The sequence below is a fragment of the Puntigrus tetrazona genome, chromosome 5 (assembly GCF_018831695.1).
Source record: "Puntigrus tetrazona isolate hp1 chromosome 5, ASM1883169v1, whole genome shotgun sequence".
NCBI lineage: Eukaryota > Metazoa > Chordata > Actinopteri > Cypriniformes > Cyprinidae > Puntigrus > Puntigrus tetrazona.
In genome coordinates, this window is record NC_056703.1 from 28,085,845 (window position 1) to 28,106,583 (window position 20,739).

At 37.5% G+C, this 20,739-nt stretch overlaps 1 protein-coding gene across 1 annotated transcript in view; it reads left to right on the forward strand.

Moving 5' to 3' along the window:
* Positions 1 to 364: 364 nt before the first annotated feature.
* Positions 365 to 20,739, forward strand: part of LOC122345675 (regulator of G-protein signaling 3-like) — a 50,868-nt gene continuing 30,493 nt past the window's right edge. The window contains exons 1-2 of the mRNA XM_043240057.1: positions 365 to 518; positions 12,855 to 13,730. Of these exons, the coding sequence (XP_043095992.1) occupies positions 504 to 518; positions 12,855 to 13,730 (891 nt within the window). The 5' untranslated portion in view covers positions 365 to 503. The remainder of the gene's footprint in view (positions 519 to 12,854; positions 13,731 to 20,739) is intronic.

Genomic DNA, 20,739 nt, shown 5'->3' on the forward strand with positions numbered 1-20,739 from the left:
CCCGGCGTATGTATGACATGTGCCTGTTTCTTTCGCATGAGCCTTTGATTCACGGCTCGGCCGCTTCTAAAAATAACAGCAAGCAGAGCGGGACAGCGGCCTGTCTCTGGAGAGAGAGAACGAGAGAGAACGAAAGAGAGAGACAGGACATGGGCAGTCCTCTCTTTTCTTTCTCTCGCTCTCTATCTCTCTCTCTCTCTCTCTCTCTCTAGTCATTTTGTTCAGCAGCACAGTCGCGCCTCAGAGCAAGCTGCTACACACACACACACACACACACACACACACACAGTCTGCAGCAATTGTTGTGGAACTCATGATGAAACCGTGGACAGAGTGAGACAAATCCACACAGAGAGCAAAAAGAGCAGGTAGACTGAAATAGAACCAAACAGACGCGCAAAGGGAACTTACAGTGCATTTCTAGGCAGAAGTACAGAAGGAGACGTCTACTGGACAGGATTCAGGATCAGCACATGTGAAAGAGACGCGTTCACAGCGGCCAGATGCCTGTATTTAAGGTACACCTGCTTTAATGGGTCCAAAACTGAGCTTTTACACCTAATTTGACACAGTTTGTGCATGCGTGTGTGTGTGTGTGTGTGTGTGTGTGTGAAGACGGGAATAGATGTTTCTAAAGCTGCGCGGTTTACTTCGCTGTTTTATGACATTTATGTTACGGTTTAGTTTAATATCATAGCAGATTTTATCAAGATTACATTTTTTCAGATATTTGTATTATTTTTCAGTTGTTTTTATTTTATTTCTATATTTTTTTATCCGGTTTTCTAATGCAAATAAATAAAAAAAATTATTTATTTCCTTTTTTAGGAAGCGATATTTTATGATGATTAACGAACAAAATATATGAAATGTTTAACATGCTCATATTTTATGACTGTTTTAGTGCGTGCGTGTTTTTTATTGCTTATAAATGGAGCTTGCTGAGATAAGCAAGTGGTAAATTGTTAAATAAAGTTTCTTGCACTCGTTTCACATATAGCAAAACATACACGGTGAGCGGCGACTTGCATGATGATGAATTGCTTTATGAGGTTTAAGTGACTGACATTTCCCACAATGCTCGTGAAGGCAAGGTGAACCGTAACTGTGCGAGGCAGACGCGTCCAGAGGAAATGTCCTTTCATAAAGTTTATAATGTGCACACATTCGAAGTGGAGATTTCTCAACTTGTTGTTCTTGAACACTTCCTCGTGTAGTTGCGGCGTTTGAGAATACTGTATCGCTTTTTACAGTTCACTACAAATCGTTTACCCACAAAATCGTCATTTATACACCTTCATGCAAATCCAAAGCTGCTTTCTGCGAAACACAAAAGAAGAAGTTCAGTGTTAATGCTGCTCTTTTCCATGCAGATAAGGGGCTTTAAAAGCAGCTATATTTGGCAGCGAATAGTACACACATATTTAAGTTCCTGAAAATATTCTATCATTGCTTGTTCACATTTAAAATATGCTACTGTGTGCCAAGACGTGTCATGCCAGGTTTCTTGTCACGTCAATGATAAGACATATTCAATCAATGTCAGTGATGTCAAATATGACACGACTTGTACATTGCAACAGGACACATTGAGATGCAATGACGAATGAGATGTAAGAGCTGTTCGTGTAGTGTCGAAGGCGTTTTATGAGAATGCACCAAAAAAAGGACCTGGAAAAGATTGGACCTAGAAGGAAACAAACGAATGAATAAATAAACAGACAACAGGTTTGTGCATCATTATGTGCCGCTCTGAATATCTCAAAAATTTATAAAGATTCCACGCAGAATGCATAAATGTGCAAGTGTGCTCATGATCGGTCTGCAATCTAAAAAACAAATACTTTGGCTCAACAACAAAACAGTAATAAAAATAATTACACAACATTAGTTTTGAGCTTTGAGAGTTTCTAATGAAATAGTTTACTCAACAAATTACACTTAGTTAGAGAAACTCAATTTGTAGCATATAGTAATACAAATAGTTAAATCAATAAACTAATTCCTGTGGATCCTTCTCTACGAAATATAAAGCCTTGAAGTTAGTTATTTGAATTTTAGTTACTGAAATAACGAAGCTATTAATAAAAGTCACTCCAATCTCTGTTTTTGTGTGTCAGTTAAAGTAGCAGATGCATTCAGAGAATAGATTCATCTGACTTGAAACCAGTGCATACATTTTTTTATGCATACCTGCCAGCCAATCAGAATCGAGAATTCAGACTGACCATTTAAATAAGTTTATTTCTAGAGTACCATTCTAGAGTATCTGCTTTTCTTGCCATTTTGACTAGCACAAACAGAGCAGATAGGACTCTCTCTTTCTCAGTGTGTGTGTGTGTGTGTGTAGTGGACGTTAATGTTTGTGTATTCAGTCAGACATGGAAGTCCAGCCAAGTGGCATGATGTCTTGAGTGAGGCTGGGGTGAATGATCAGTGCTTAATGGTGTGTTTGTTAAAGACTCTCTCTTTTTCTCACACACACACACACACACACACACACACACACACACACACACACACACACACACACACACACTCTCACTCTCTCTCACACACTCTCTCACACTCTCTCTCTTTCCTTCCACTCATGATGTGTTTATGTAAAGAGGGTGTCACCCGTCCGACCACTAGATTTCTCTTTTTCTCTCAGTCCTTTCTTTCTTTTCTTGCTGATCTTAAAGAAGGAACTGGAATCTGCATACATTGACACAAACACATGCACACACACACACACACACACAAACAGATGCGCATCGTTTGATTCTCAAGGCTGTTTGTCTGTCCTGATGGTGAGTGCGTGTGTCCGAGGTGTGGTTTACTTCTGTCTGTGATCTCAAGTGTTTCAGCGTATGTGCTTGTGTATTGTATTTGTGGTTGCTGCTGTTCTATAGAAGCTTACAGGATGTTAAAAAGTGTGTGGGGAGATGTTTTTGCTCAGAGGTTGCTCTTTCATATCTCTGGAGGCATCAACTTTGTCTCAGCTAACAACTGAACCTATAGATGATATAGAGCTATAAAATAAAGGTGCTGTTGTAAGAATGAGCATTGAATGAGAATTGTTTCGTATCTGACTTCTCTGTGACTTTACTAATCTTGGCCATCTGAGCTTGAGACATTAAAAACTTAAGTGGGGAAGCACAAAACGCTACATGCAGATTGTTAGTTGAATTTTTAACAAGTTAGAGGCCTTTTAGTATAATTGTACAAATATCCACCATTAGCTCGTGTGTCTTTCTGCCATGAACTCTTTACAGAATTCTCACTATATTACACAATATGAGCTATATGAGCAATGTAAAAGCTGAATAAAAAGTTGAATAAACTGTTTAAATCTGTAGTGTCGTGTGCAAATATATTAAATGAATATTGAGAAGCGCAATGCTTTGCATGCCTTCCTTCTCAAACGAAAATGAAAAAAAAATAAATACAATTTTTCTTCATTGTAAATTATTTTTACTTCTTTAATTTTAACATAGTACAGAGAGCATGTTGCAATAAACTGCATTACGATGAGCCCTGCTATGAGGAATAGATGACTCCATGCAGTTAGATGGATAATTGACATAATTCCCTATTGTAAATTCTATTTACTGCAGCATGAGAGAGTATGAAGTTCCCCAAGGGTCATCTACAGTAAAATCATTTTTTTCTTGTGGTTACGGTTTTGCAGTTTTGCAATTTATGAAATAAACTCATGAATTTGGAAACAGTTCCCTCATCTTTTTGCCCGCAGTTTTGTAATTTGAGCCCTCTATTTAGACGCCTGTATACTCTCAGATTTGACAACTGTACTCTTAGATTTGTAATCTACAGACAGTTTTGTAAACTGTGCCCACCATTTGTAGCTAGAAATTCACTGATACGTATAATACTAGAGATGCTAAACATTTGATTTCCTCTTATGTTACTTTAGAGGGGGTTTCTATAAGAAGTAGTATCTAAATATAAAATTATTAAATATTTTGCAGCATTGTTATTTTTCACAGCTATTGTTGAGGGTACATGTGTTTTTTTTAGATATGTTCATGAAGGTATTATTTTAAATAGTGGACTTCACTGATAGAATAATTAGAGTAGATGCTATTAAATTATTTTCATTTAATTAGGTAACATCAAAACATTAGAGGGACAAAGCTGTCGTTTGGTGATGATGCAACGTGTCCTACCGATGAGTTGCAACATTTCTCTTTCGTCCTTTCATTAATCTTTTAGGTCTAACAGCCCTAAACATGTTTGTTTGTGGAGGACAGACGTTAGTGAGATTGGGCACGAGGGATCAAGAAAATAAGGCTTCCCTGCTGCGGCCATGTTAATGACTACAGCGGGCATCTTTATTGGGCCGAATGACTTTGTGATGGCTTGTGTGACCTTAATCAAGTATTGTGTGTCCCTGACCTTCTGTGTTTGATTAATTTTACCTCTGTGCCCTTCCCTCTCTCTGAGAGTAGAGGAATATATTAGGCCCTAGTAACAGAGAGATTGTCTCTAATGGCCACGAAAGGCAATGGTTGTTTTGTTTACTGTTGAATATTTTATGGCTCTATTTGGTGGATCTCCTCTGCTTGCTAAAAGTGAGATATACTGCTGGATTTTACTAAAATGTCTGTGATAAAAGTGATTGTTGGCAACTATTTAACAATTACCTCGTCATATTTTAGTGATGCAAATGGTTTTGTTTATCCATCTTTTACTACACCCTTTGGCGCTTTGCGTGAATTATGGGAGTAACTTTCTATTAACGTGTAAACAATAAGACAAAGGTTCACTTTGTGAACACAATAAGAACTGGGTACATAGTAAAAGCATTAGCAAATATCTTCAAGAGACCAAAAATAAAAATGTTCTACAGCAATATTACAGACATGTATCACTGTAGTAATATATGTCTGTATCATGTAATATACATAACACTTGCATTTTAAATAATTAATTTGAGGAAAATATTTAAATTAAAATCTAAAAAGTATTTGGGAGGCCAAATCTTAGTTAAAATTCTTAGTATATTCCAGTGCATTATTAATGAGATATATTGCAAATTAAATCAGTAGAGAAGACCACGAATGGGCTGTTTTTTCATACTGTTACAGTGGAATATACAAAAAATATATATAATAATGAGGAAAAGATTTGGAAAAATGCTCTTGTCATATATATTCTTGTTATTCCATATCACAATTAATTACCAAGTGTTAATGCTATTCTTCTGACATAGAACACATGGAACAGAGTAGTGTAGGTGTAGGTTTTGTTACTTTTGTAAACAATTTAGCATAATTTGAAGTTAACCAATATGATTTCCCAAATTGTGTTTAGACAGCTTGCCAGCATGTTCTGGAGCACTTGATAGATGTGTTATTAATGACCTCAGGATGCATCAGACACTTAACGTTACCTAATCATCACTGAAGGCTGATAGGTCCTTTATCTTGCATCCTTTGCCACATGGCGCAAGCTGACTGACCTCTGATGATTTTGTAGCCAGTTAAACTGCTTGCTCAACATTTACTGTACATTGATCCCACAAGTAGTTGTAAGGTTCTCTCCAAATAGATACGCAACTGGTAATAGCAAGCATACTTTTGGTAATAATATGTACCACTATGAAATACTAATTAGAGGGTAAATAAAGTACAGTGACATACTTTTTTAGTTTAACCAGAAATTAAAATTCTGTCATCGTTTACTCCAGTAGTTCCAAACATCAAACCAGGGTCACCAAAACAACCTGGTTACAAACTTTTTTCAAAATATCTTCCTTTGTGTTAGACAGAACAAAGAAATTCATACAGGTTTGGAACTACTTGAGATTGAGTAAATGATGACAGGACTTTCTTTTTTGGGTGAACTATTCCTTTAGAACAGTGTCTCATTTCTTAATTTTACAAAGTGTACAGTGAACTTTTTAATGTCCTCTGAAACCCCCCACCTCCCCCAGCTCCACCTGTCTAGATCTGCTATGGCCTATTCATGCAGCAGCAGCACATCTTACATGATTAAAGCAATGTGTCTGCAAGTCGCCATACTTCAGCAGTAGCAGTGTACATAGCAGATATAGTATATAGTCAGATCAAGACCAATTACATTAACACCGCCTTTTTCATTAACATGCTAAAACTCTTCAGATAGTCACGATTGAAATGTATATGTGTGTATTGTCTCTGTATCTTACCTCGTTCCTCTTGTTAGCGAGTATCAAGTGATCTGGCATGTTTTGATGTGCAAGGCACGTCCCCTCTCCATGTGCCTGCTTTGAAGTGTTTGCCCCCCATCCCATTCAGTTACGCCTTTAATCTGCTGTTTCTAATGCTGTACTGACGCTGCTGTAAAGACACGTCTCACCCACTGATTTCACTCATTCTGCGAGCACAGACACACCGGACAGCAGCCAATTATCTTCAGTGTCCCATTGATTTATCAATCATCCCAGCATTAATGCTCACCAACATTATTCTATGGTCGATTCCTGGTGACCGAATCCTTTAAGATAGCAAGCAACTGATTTATCAGTGCTTGGTACTGTGATTAGATTTTCAGTTTGTTCAAATATTTTATCATTATTTATGTATTGTAGCTGCTGTTGTCTGTCTGTCTGTTATGAATGCAGTTTCATATTTTAGGTGGCAAACGGGGAAAAAAATGACTTTGGAATTTTTGTAGGCTGACTGCGTTTTAATAAATGAACGAACATTCTGAAAGAATAGCTTCATTTTTGTTTTTTTAAGATGAAGGAAAGACTAGATTTGAAGCTTTAGGCAGGTCATGTTAGTCAAGCGTGCAAACAGCTGATGCTCAGCTGATCATAATGTCTGTCAATATAATTCAGACACATATCAGAGTGGTTCCACCTTTTTTGTGACAACCTTAAGTGCCCCTAATATCTGTCTTGAGTTTGCACAGAAGCATAATGCCAATGTCAGCATATTGCTTCAGTCTGTCATTACTGTTAAGTACAGTTTACATGCAGTTGCGTTGCACACACACACACAAACAATTGTGTTATATTTGTGTATTTATTTCTGCATTTATTTTACCTTATTCAAGGTTCTTAAAAAATCTCTTTGAAATCTTTTTTGAAAGGTTTGATGTCAACCTTGTACACTTACTGTGTGGATTAGCTTGTTTCCTGGTTGACTGATAAAGGCCTGTGCACTCATGGATATTGCACAAAGACAGCTAATTAAATTTGAGATTGCTATTTTGAGAAAGCTTTTGACATTTTCATCAGACGGTACTTAAATGGTTTGAGAATGTGTCATCTGAGGTTGACACTATGAATGGTATGACTCAGTGAAAGAAGAGAGAACCAAAATGTCTGAAAACATTTGTAATCTTTTTGGCTAAAATCCCAAATTACTGCGGATGACGCTTAAGATGAAAACTTATGGTAAATATAAAGCTGGTTCATTAAATTATTACGCATATTGATTAACAGGGTGAAATCAAATATGATAATGGCAAAAATTCATGTTGTCTTTGTTTCACCCTAACTTGCGACTATGTCTGTTGAAAGAGCATGTAGCTTGAAAATGCTTTGCTCCCAGATTGCTTTCTTTAAAAAGAACTTCTGTGGTGCCTGAGGGGCTACATGAGATAGAGAAGCGAGAACAAGACATGGATCACAAGGTCTCCATTGATAAGCTAATGCCTGCTCAAGCCTTACGTATCTCATATTCCCCTAAGGTTGCGTTGCCCCTAGTTTGCTAGTGACGTGCACACAGTGGGTTCGCTGTGCACAGTCATGTTTGGCTGTGAAGATGAAGAAATCAAGAAATCAGTACTTGTTGGCAGATGTCTAAAGATTACCTGAAACCATGTTTAAATTAAAGTTCAGTAAACAGTAAAAATTATTTCAAGTTGCAAGTCACCATATCCAATAGGCCAATTACTTAAATAAAAGTCTTGGAGTATCTAATTTGAATGGTGCTTTACTCATATTAATAATAAGCTCAAGAGAAATAATGAAAAACAAGAAACTGTTGATTTGCGAGGAGAGCAATCACGTATTTTCTAAAATCAAAATTAAACTGAACACCTCAAAACTGAAATAAGTCAAGGCCGACTCAACAGCCTCTTATTACAGGCCTGTACTCTAAAGGTCGCGGGTTTGTAAATAACCAACACTATCTCCACCTTCAATACCACGACTGAGGTGAGAACCTTGAGCAAGGCATCAAACACCCAACTGCTCCTCACTGCTCCAGGTTTCACTTTCACTTAATAGACAAAATAATATTAAGTAAAATTAAGTCTAGCCTCATCTAATAAAACACATTTTGACACCACTGTGTTTATCGAAAAATGTTGTCATGTAGAAAGTAAAACTTGCTAATATCTTTGATACTCAGGGAAACTACAAAGTAGTCAAAACGATAACTGATAAAATTTTCTAAAATATTTCACGCCACTGCTGGTTTGATCATAGTCAAATGAGGGTTCTTTGAATTTCAGCTATGATATCCGAGTTACTAAGGTTCACAGTGGAGCTTTTAAGAAATTTTAACTCAATTAGGTCAGTCCAGAGGTACCTGAATTCTCTTTGCCTAATGAATAGATCATGTTATTCTGTTGCAACATTCTTGCACAAGCAGCTCGTAAAGGCCTTGTGGTAAATGTTGTGCTCTGCTGAAGTGGATTGTTCTGCATAGAGTGAGTATCTGGTGGTACCTTTAGTCGAGGATGCCCGACTTAAGTCTATTTGCATAAATCTAAGCAGTGCTTCCAGGGAGGCATTTCCCTAAAAACACGTGGACTTGAGTAGAAAATGCTCTTAAACAAAATTATCAGGCTAAAATGCAGTGCATTTTGTAGCTTTTAATCAATTTCAAGGACAGGCAACTCTGCTCTTCTCGCAGTTTCCAACCTCAAACTGTAAACCACGTGAACTGTGGTTTGTAGTTTTATATATCAGCCAGACAGTCTCTCATTTTGGGTGGTTCTTGGCCAGAATAAGATGCAATATGGATTAGACTTTGTGGCAGTGGCCTAGCTTAGAGAAACTAGATGAAATCGATAGTACTTTGTTTAGGTGCTATAGTGTTGACTTCTCAATGGCATGTACTAAATCATTTCCAGGTACCTCACCTTGAGCCACGGTTCTGCTGATCATTAGCTTTGCCTGATATTTTAAAGCTGCTTGTGTTAGTGCAAGCAATCGCTGTTAAAAATAACAGTATATGCTGGTTAGTTATGTTTTGAAGCTGTGATGCTGGTTCAAAACATACCTAAAACAGTAAGGTAGTTGTTAAGTTTAGGTATCGGGTAGGATTAGGCAAGTAGAATAACTCCTAGAAGTTCTTTTACACATGACATTTTTTAATTGTAATGCACCCTCTTATATGTGCAAATATCAAGAGAATGTAATTTTCTATTTCAGGAGCCGTTTGAGTAAGCTCAATCTGATGCTCCACCTTTACAGCAGCTGACCTGAAAAAAATACTGTGGGAAAAAAAAATACAATTTCTGTTAATGTCCTCTGTAGTGCCCCCGTGGTGCAAAAAAATGCAATTCCACTAATTGCAGTCTAACAGAATTCAAAAACACAATGAAGGCAAGTCATCGCATAGCTTGCACATCGTCTGAGTCCACATGCGTACATAGAGGATGTCTAAAGACTTATTTGATGAGAAGAGTCGTCTCTGTTTAAAATATATTTTCCAGTCATTATGTTGGACAGCTTAGTGATTTTAATGAATAATAGATGAGATGATTTCCTGGGAGTGACTAAAAGGTTGTACAAGCATCTAGAATACAGTAATACTGCACCCTTATTGATGAAATAATTAGTGATGTTTTAGGAAAGAATCACCATTGCACTTTTGAAAATTTGGGTTAGAGCTCTTTTCATTTGAGCCACGAAGGAACCACTCAGAATATTAGCGACTGCCTAGCAATGCCACTAAGAATATCTTAGCAACACCCTCGCAATGACCTTATCATCATGGCAGTTTTGCATAGGCAAAAAATCCATTGAATTTATATATATTTTATTCTTTGTGAAATCCACTCTCTTTATTTATTTCAAAGAAAATAAATGTAGTTCGTGTTTACAATTCTTATGCATCACTGTCTTATTCTACACATTTTTTTTCTGTGAACGCTTTTAAAGCCCCTCCCCCCAGACACACGTTACGCAAGTATTCTATTTTTTTCTTCTGCGTCACGATGGGCAAGTGATGCATGAGGGACTCAACGAAGTGAACCATCCCGTCACGGATAACAGAGCAAAAGAGAGCGTTTAAGGAAATCATCTGTCTTGGTTCTTGTGTCCTAATTTCCTCTGTGTCGCTCTGTTCGGTAGTAACCTTTCGCACAACCTAAAAATACCGCAGACGAGATAAGAGGCTCATTCTTAGTGAAGCTCCAGTTATGGATGGGAGAGAGCTAATATGTCGTACATCATGTGAGCGGTGGTAATATGAATTCCATCTTATGACTTCTGCTTTTGGCTGCATCAGCTGAGCTTGTTTTCTGTTGCAGTAAAACCCTCTGAAAAGCACTCAGAGGAGTTCTTTCTTACCAGCTTTGGTCGCACCCTATTAGAGTGAGTGATAAACAGCAAAGAGTTTTGAGAGAGAGCTGATTCGAGTTCAGAAAGCTGTCAGTATGTACCAGCACTACTATATTAAATGTAGCGCTAGTACATGATATAGGGCATAATTTATTGTATTTTTCACATCTAAAAAAGCTAACAGTCTTATCTGTCATTTAAGGCTGTAAGTGATATACTAAAATCTACTAAAAAACAAGCCTAGATGACGAATAACACATGAAGAACACATGAGTAACACAATATTAGCACTCTAGTAACTACTATTAACTAACAAAAAAGTCTTATTGAGGAATTATTAAGTAATAGTACTTAGCTAATCAATAACTATTATTTTTTCATACCCCCCCAAGAACTACTAAAAATTACAGTACACAGGTTCATAATTTAAATAATACATAATGCATAATTCATTCTGAAGTGATGGTCATGGTAACCCACTAGTAACGACTCAAGTATTACCGAATACTTCAGAGGGAGTTACTAATTATTGGGATCAGTATTCTAAAGTGAAGATTATGGGAACTCATTAGTAATGACTAAAATAATTGTATGGTTTTGCGGGTTTTGTGAAATATTGAATATTAGTTATTCGGGTGTTACTACATCCTTCTAAAGGAATTACTAGGTTTTTGATCAGTATTCTAAAATGAAGATCGTGATAGCTCTCTAGCAGTCACTGAAACTTTTTTGAAAACGTTTTTGTAAAGTTCTGGTTAGTGCTGCTAAATTTAAATCATTACTAGTGGGTTATCATGATCGTCACTTTAGAATACGGGTCCAAATAACTAGTAGTTTCTTCAGAAAGATGTAGTAACACTTGAGTCATTACTATCCAAAACCTTTCATATAAACCCCACATTCATCTCAAAAGATTACAATGACGTCAGCTGATTTTAGGGATTATGATGATTTTCACTTTAGAATACTGATTCAAGTAATTAGTAATTCCTTTATAAGAACTTGACAGTTCTCGAGTCATTACTAATGGGTTGCCATTACCTTAATTTTAGAATTAATTATTTATTATGCATAATTCACATTAATTACAAACCTGTATGCAGTAGTTATTAGGAGTTCTCCAGGATATAGTTGCAGTTTCAACTGAGTGCTATTATTTACTAAATTGTTAATCAGAGTTTCTTGTTAGGTAATAGTAGTTATTACAATGTTAATAGTGCATTAGTCATTTGTTCCTGTTTAGTTATTCATAAACGATGGAACAGTATTCTAAAGTGTTACCCATGAATTAGTTACTCAAGTAGTAATTAATTATTCCCCAAAAGCACGTTTTATTTCCTTTCTTCTTCAGATGGGATCAATTTGCCATTTGCAGCATTATTTTTATTTAATGTATTTTTAATGTTTGTATTATATGGATGAAACAGGAGCACTGTCCACACTGTCTAAATTTCTACACAGAAATAAATATAAAGAATGAAAGAAAGTCCTCCATACATCTATAAAACCTGAAAGAAAAGCAAAGGCTTGGGTAAATATCTTGGCTATAAAAAAGAATACTTAAGTCATAATAAAATATTTCTCATTAAACATTCAGTCCTAAAATCGCTGACTTGAAGTCCATTTTATGTTTAATAATGTAATACCATGTGATTCTTATGATGAGTAAAACCCCATTTATAGATTTCTCAGAGGAAATTAGATAAATTTGTATTGTACAAATTTGCATTGTGGTTTTAATCCTGTGTTTTTTTGCACAGTCTCTGTACAAATTCCAGAGCAAATAACCTACCTTTTGCCTGTCTCCTCTGAGAAATCTAATCCCATCTGCCTGCGATTGCTGATATTAAATTTTCACTCCTCTTTTATACTCATGTGTTTTGGCTAACACGAATTACCATAAATTCTTTTTTCAACCTTCACTGTCTAAAATAACTACTTTTCTGTTTTTTGTTCGTTTAGCCTTTTATTGTACAAGAATTAATTTTTAGAAGGGACCAGGAATGGGGCATTATCCCCACTTTTAATATCAGCTATATTAGCATATTTATTTCAATATAATAAGACACAGACTGATTGTCCTGCACATGCTAAAACACGTTGCAATTTAAAGTAAATCAACATTGTAAATAATGGAGGTGACATCCAATATCTTACCCTGTCCTCGTGTCCTTAAACAATGATAAGATGATAAACACACAAGCCACATGTCACTTAACTTCACTTTGCGTGTTTGTTCACAAATATAACACAATATTTTCTGTAGCAGTTCTATAATAATCATTCAGTTACTGACTATAATTACAGATTGTAATATTGCACCACTGTGTTATTCTGTTGTCAGATGCTCGAACCCAAGCAGGATGAGCCATGTGACCTCAGGGGCCGGAGAATGACCTCTGAGGATGACCATTCCCTGGGCAACTTTTCCGATGCATCAGCCACCACTGCCAGTAGCCCTCAGTCCAGGAGCCTCAACCTGCTGGAGGATCTGTGTACCCCTCTGGAGGAGAACATCCACCTGGTTCCACCAACACCTCCGCCCTCCACTGAGGGAGAAGATGGGAAGAGCACCGAGAGCAGCATGAATGAGCTATGGAGGGAGGATGAAGGCAGGGAGAAAGAGGAGGAGAGGGAGAATACAGATCCAACGACGGAGGAGAAAGAAGAGCAGGAGTTCTTGCACGCACACGCAAGAGACTGTGAAGATGAAAAACCCCTGCTTGTTGACGAGGACAATGCTTCAGAGGCAGTGGACACGAACGCTCCACCCTCATCCTCTTCTTCATCATTTGTTATCCCCGAGCTGCGATTAGATCGGTCCTTCAGTGCAGACGCACTCTCCACCCCTGGCACAGATGAAGAGTATGAAGAAGATGAAGATGATGAGGAGGAGGAGGAGGAGGAAGACAGCGATGATAACTACCTGGAACGCAGTGACAGTAAAAGGAGGAGCATGGTAGAGGCCACTTCCTGCGAAAAGCACTCAGGTGGACTCAGCGTGCAGAATTCCTTGCGCAGACGCACACACAGTGAGGGCAGCCTTCTCCAGGACCCTCGCGCAACCTGCTTCACATCTGACAATGCCATCAACTGCATGGAGGTGGCCGGCACACACAAGGGCGGCTGGACACTTCCATCGCCCAAAACTCTGAAGAAAGAGCTGACTAAGAATGGAGGGTCCATGCACCAGCTGTGTATGCTCTTTTCTGGAAGAAAAGTAAGTCCTTCTTGTTCTTGTTAAGTGAGCATGCCAAATGGTTTATGACTCATTTCCTTTTGTCATGCTACTTGCTTAAGCTGATATACTAGTGAGGCCAAAGCAAGCATCACTATTACTCATACTCATACTCAACATTAGAAATTAAGGCAAGCTTATAACTTGTTCTTCACCATTTGCATTATGGGCAGTTGATATTACTTATCCAAATACCCAGACATTGGTCAGACTTAAAATTTTCAGATGAGTATAAAATCGGCAAGAAAATCCACTAGACTTACTTTAAAAGAGGGAAGTTGATTTGGATTTGAGCTTTTTTCACTTAGCAAAGCAAAACTAAGTGCAGCTAAAATAAAAAGCTAAGTAAAAGCAAAGCAAATACCTTTTAAGCTGGAAAGTCATGCATAGGTAAGCATCACTCTGTTCATCACTCACTGTCTTCACAAAAGCACATACACACCACACACAGAAATAGAAATGTCTCAACACAGCCCCGCTCTGCTGGTCACATGTGCCATATGGCTGGTGAAAATCAAAAGTTGGATTTTTATAATTTGCATTATAAACTGTACAGAACAAGGTAATAGTTTTGGTCCAATCTCTTCACATTAATTCACATCAATAATCACCTTGAGCAATAGAAGTACTGATATTTGTCTTCGTGAACACAGAATGTGTAAATGTTCCTGCAGATAAGTAGAGAAAAAATGTTAAATAGAGGAAAATTTCTAGCAACAGGTGATTAATTGGAAGGCAAATGTAAATGATGTAACATACAGTGCAGACAGTTAGATAGACAGAGGGAAAATATATAGATAGACAGACAGAGAGATTTAAGTGACAATTATCTTTTCAAGTTCAACTAATTTTATATTGCTCATCATTCCTTATCTAATTTTATCCTATACATCTGTTCATATGGCTTAGAATGTACATAGCGCTGCACTCTCAGTTTTGTCCACTAAGTGGCGTTCTGACAATTTATTTTGGTCTCTAACTTGACATGGTATTTAAAGATGTTGTCTGGAACAGTTTTAAGACCACATATTTATATGCATGCCATGATGGAAAGACTTTTTGTGTGCAAGCAAGAGTGTGTGTGTGTGTATATATATATATATATATATATATATATACCCTTACTTTTATCAGCGGCCATAACTGACAGTATTAATCTTTCATTATTTAAAAAAAAGTCATTATTTACTCACCTTTGATGTCACATTCCCTTCTCTTTTTTTGGAAAAGAGATCTGTCATCTGTCATTTTGACTTGACCATAGTCCAACCACAGTCTAAAGTATAAAGATAAATTTTGGGGGATTTATAGGTATTGATTTGTTCTTATTAATCTTGATTATTCACCACTTTCTGGACAAGTTGTAATGAACTGCTGCATCAATAGAGTCTCATGAACGTGCAGTAATGACAGCCTGGATATTCATTAAATAATATGTTACATTTCAGTTTGTTAATAACTGTTGTTATTAGTAATTCAATTATTAGTACTTTAGTCACTGATCACTTTTCAAAAAGTGATTATAGTGCCTATACACATTTGTAAATAGTTCAGAAGGCATATTATCTTAGATAATGCAGTGTAATACGGCTTGTAACTCACCTCTGTTCCTTTGCAGTTCACATAGGAAAATATGGAACAAGACCATTAATTCAGCACTCCAATGATGTCAGCTCTCACCTCTTTCTTAGCCACAGGCAGTTTTTTTAGGCCTGTGTCTGGTGCATAATGGGACTATAAATATCCTAAATGTGCACATGATCCTGTGTCTGTCTGTGCATGCATTTGGACAAAATTAATGCCTTCCTAGAATAACTGCAGAGGGGAGAAAGGACAAACATTTTCACGGTGTCTGAAAAATACAAGACAAGGCAACTCTTTACTTGTATTTATAATAATTTGGTAGTTTTCAGTGAATATAAAGAGAGTGGCATCATTTAAAAATCTGTCTGTCTGTCTACAAGTGAGCATGGCATATATCAGGGTACGCTAGTAGGTAAATGACAAACAGCTGAAGGTAATGAAACAATTATCAGTGCAATGGGTGAAGGGAACTGAAGTCCAAAACAAATAAAGACCCTGAAGAGTGCCCTCTGGTGGCTGGCACAACCCTGGTCAGCCATCCCAGAAGAGCAGATGGAGCAGAAGATCCCCATGGCAGAGGAGATGACCACCACAGTAAGGCTGACAGGACCAAAGGTTCTCTCAGTGATGCTGACAGTGTTGAATACCACTTCAGTGGAGCTGGCAACGCAGATTACCCCACTGGCTGACCAGACGGGACTGCAATAAAAAGCAGGGGTTAGTAATAGCCTCTATGGTCATAACCTGACATGTAGACAGTTCAGCAACAGTCTCTGTCTGTGACAGGACAGACTAAGAGTTCAGGAGTGGGCACCATTGCCCCCTGAAGTTGGCACCACTGACTCAGGAAGTTCTGCAGCAGAAGTCGCCACCTTGGGAGGAACTAGAGTAGGCTTAGGAGTGGATTAGAACAAGCTCAGGATTGAACATTGAGTGGGCTCAGGAGTAGATTCAGTGGGCATTGGAGCAGACTTGTAGAAAGGAGCAAACTCTGGAATGCAATTGATTGAGACTTGAGGAGCAAACACATAGTCCAGAACTGACTCTGGAGCAGAATTGTGAAGTATAACAATCTTTGGAGTAACTTCATAGACTCGAGTGAGCTCAGGAGTAGACTGATAGACTGGAATGGCATCAGGAGTGAACTCGTAGACTTGGGCAGACTCTAGATCAGTCTCCAGAGTGGAATGTACTCAGACTTGAATGGGCTCTAGATTGGACTCTGAAGGCACCCTGAATGGAGCGGACTCTGTGGGCTCCTAGACTGGAGCAGGCTCTACAGTGGACTCTGCGGGCTCCTGGATTTGAGCAGGCTCTGGAGTGGTCTATGGGAGCTTTCAGAATGGATTAAACTCCAAAGTGGGCTCTTGGGTGGGAACATGCTCTGGACACAACATTTCTGAACAGGAATGGGTCATTTCTGACAGGAGCAGGCTATGGAGTAAACTCTAAGGGCTCCTGGACTGGAACAGGCTCTTGAGTGGACTCAGTAGCAGCACATGCATGCAGAACAGTCAAAAGGTGAATGGAAAAGATGGCCTTCTTGATTATGGCAGCAGCAGTGAAATCTGGTGATTGTGTAGCAGCCTCTGATACCACAGGAGTCGAGCCCTCCAGGACCCCCGGACTTGGGACCACCGGATTTTACTTTGCTGTCTTCCTCCTTCTTGATCTTTGTTTTTCTAGTCAGAAGCCTCACTGTACTCTGGGGGTGTGGAACCGGATTTTGGGCATCTCTGCGGGCACTGCAGAGATAGTAAATAAAACATAATCAAGAGTTTTTAATCCTTCAATCTCCCACAGAGATAAAGGGTTTTCAAGGCATTCGTTAAGGCAACACATTTAGTGGTCCCACATATGGGATTTTTATTTCTGTCCCCCTGTGAGTATGATCCCCGGTACTAAGTACAGTCTATATCTTCCATCTTTTGTCACGTTATGTTGCGTGTTTTACAGAGAAAGAACTAGGTGAATATGTACCAAACTATATTGTGGGCTTAGCTGGACTTTGATGAGTATGTGTGGGCTATATATATTACATTTTACTGGGAAAGTGCTTATGTACAGCCCTCACATCATCAGTCTTGCGTTCTGCATTAGTTTTCAGATGACTCAGCTATTGTGGGTTGTGTTAACAGAAGATAGGAGTGTGGTGAACAGTTTTGTAGCATGAAGGGGCTGAATGACCTCCAGCTTAACATCACAAAGACTAAAGAGCAGGGATTTTAGGAGGCAAAAAACGTTCCTGAACTCAGCATCAGAAGATGGAGGTGGACATTGTTGAGGAGTATTTGTACATGGGCGTCCGTACTAATTTTAAACTGAGCTGGACAAAAATCAAGATACTTTGTGTACTGAAAACAGTGTAACAGTTGTGTTATTTTATTAACCTACAAATTGTTGTGAAACATTACAGAAAAAAAGGCATGAAAACAACCGTTTTCACATCTGACCTCATTGCATACAGTATGTATTTGTAAAAGTTTCCCTTTTAGATACAGCATTTATAGGAGGAGAGTATTTAAATCATGAAACAATAATGAAGACTAGATTGAGACTTAATGGGCCAGTTTTACTAACATCTTGTGTCAGCGCAAACCGTTTTTTGGCATTGGAATTTGGAATACTGTCAGGTTTTACTAAAGATATGCAGTGATGAAAAGGCATGGACACAGTCATTTTTTGTCTAGTTTTATTGAATTTGCATTTGTAGGAGTTTTACTTTCAGGTGCAAAACTTATGGGAGGAGAGTATGCAAATTAATCACGCAAAATGTTTTACTAATGTTTGAGCTTGTCAAATTACTGGCATTCGCACTGTTATTTATTGCTCCAAAAAACATGTCTTAAGCTATATTGCGTATGAAGTGGCTGGAATTATTGCTTGAGGAGGCACGTCTGAGATCAGAGTGTATGTGCTGGAAGGGAGAGGATTTTTTTCCACACATATTAATATTTGAAATGCCAGAAGAACACATCATCAGTATTTTTAATTTGCTTCAGGAAATAAAAGACGAACCCTCGTCTAGGAGTCACTCAATATCACATCTGTCTATCTTCTAGCAAACCTTCTTTTTTTGGCCTCCAGTTACTTTATTATTTATTTATTCTTGATTTGTGACTTAACTAATTTGCGCTGAGCTTGGTATATTGCGTTGATTGAAACAGTTAGGTACAGAAAGATACATCTTCACATCTTCTCTCCAAAAAAAGCAGAGCACTTGGAGGCAATTGAAAATAGACATTTGTTGCCGTTTCACTTGCCGTCTGCATTTCTGAATCATTACTGGGATCTTTTATAGCTGGGACTGCTCTATCTTTTAGTATCAAATGAAAAATACTGCATCAAGCTTGGCCTTGTTTATAAAATTTCGTCAACAATCACATGTGAAAACAATATTATCTTTCCCTTACAACCAAAACACACTTCTTTGGAGACATTTTTCCAGAGCGAGTCATGTGCAGTGCATGGCTCTCTCTCTCTCTCTCAGGCACATCCTTGCAGGAGAAATACCCATGAAGTTCAAACCTCATCTACGTCATGAAGACTAATGATTGAAAAAAGACTCTCCAAACCCGTATAAACCATACAGAAATACTTCCTGCAATCACCTGCAGAAATTTGCATTCCTATCAGCACTATTTTGGATCACTCTCATGCTTTGCCCTGCTTAGTATATCTGGCCTAAAGTGTTTAATGTTCAGTTATGTTGGAACCTATTACACTGGGTTGCCATAGAGGTCAGGAGTGGAGCGTTTGCTGAGGATGGATCTGTCTTTGCCGCTTTACTTAAGAACAGTTAAGCATGCTAATGTGTGCTGTTCACTGCTAACAGTTTCTTCACTAGCTATTATTACATAACGGTAGTGTGTCAAAAATGTAATTAAAAATTAAATGTTCTGTCAGGGAACCATATAAATCACATAATATGGCAAATTAACTTAACTTAAATTAATTTTATCTAATTATTTACCTAAATGATTAATGTTGATTAACTAAAATGATTAGTTGCTGTTGTACATGTAAATAATATAAATCCAACAAAATCTTTCAGTGTATGGTCTTTAAAATATTTTTTTTTGTCTTTAGGAAAATTATTTTATATTTTATTATAAAATATGTAGGTTTTTACTAAATCATAAATATAATTTGAGAAAACAATTTATACATATTAGCATAAACTTATCCTAATAATAATAGGAATGTTTTAGCTTTTTACAGAAGATTATGTTATATTTAACATAATAACGTCATAAATCATTAATCATAAACTGCATTAGTTCACATTCTGTTGATATATGTATATAGGTGAAAGTGCAGTATTGACAACAATGATCAGTCTCATGATTGTGATTTTTAATAAAATGATTGTTCTTATCAGTTTAACCTATATGCAAAATATGTGAGTTTATTTCTCAGACTTTTGGTCAACTAAAGGTTTGCTTATCAATGCACAGGACAGGTTGAATAAATATGATAAACACAAAAGACAGCACTGAGACTAAAAGTGGGGTCACATTTAATGAATTTCATCCGTTTCGATAGGAAAAAAGAACACTTGTGTGCAGGAATAGTCAGAACCACCTGTTTTCCCGGAAGACTGTCTGCAGACCCATCTATGTAGGCCACTGTGGGCCAATCAGGTTTTTGGAACAGGGCTTGAATCTGACATGGAGATTGAACGATCGTGTGATTTCACCTACAGAATAACTACAGAGTATTTGATGGTGGATTTCATGGGACAGCAGTTTGGGTTTGCCATTTCCTGTGGATGCTCGTCAAAACGAATTAAGCACCCGTAACCTTAATAATGGCTGGCATGCTTTAATGCTTATTAGTTTTGGAAGACAAGAGAAAATTAAAAAAATATGCAACACAAAGAAAAATATGTAATCCACTCTGAAGGAACTCTGCCTGTTTATTTGAATGATATGCTGGCCTTTTGTAGAAGGCCTGTGGGAATCTATGGGAGTTTAACACAAAATTTATTTCTATATTGGACTATTTATTTATTTAAATCTATTCTTTGCCGTTTTTTTCATTGGTGGCCTACGTCAGCTATGAACAGAACGTACTTATCGAGTCTCAAAAAGCTGAAATTATTGAATCTCAGATTTTACTGTTTAATTGAATGTATTTAAAACTATATAAATTAACTAATCATGTCTAGTATTATCTAACTACACATGTGGGTCAGGAAATAAGGTCGACTGCTTCAGAGCAAAATATGGTTTCAAATGAAAATCTTTCAATTAGTCCTACTGTTTAGCCTCAGAAGACTTGAATGCAGCACAGAGTTAAGTTAATTGTGACTGTACTTTTATCTTTCTGCTATATGATTCATATTGTTATGATATAGTGTAGCTTTAGTGATAGGGATTCACTTAATTGCCACAAAGGTATCTAT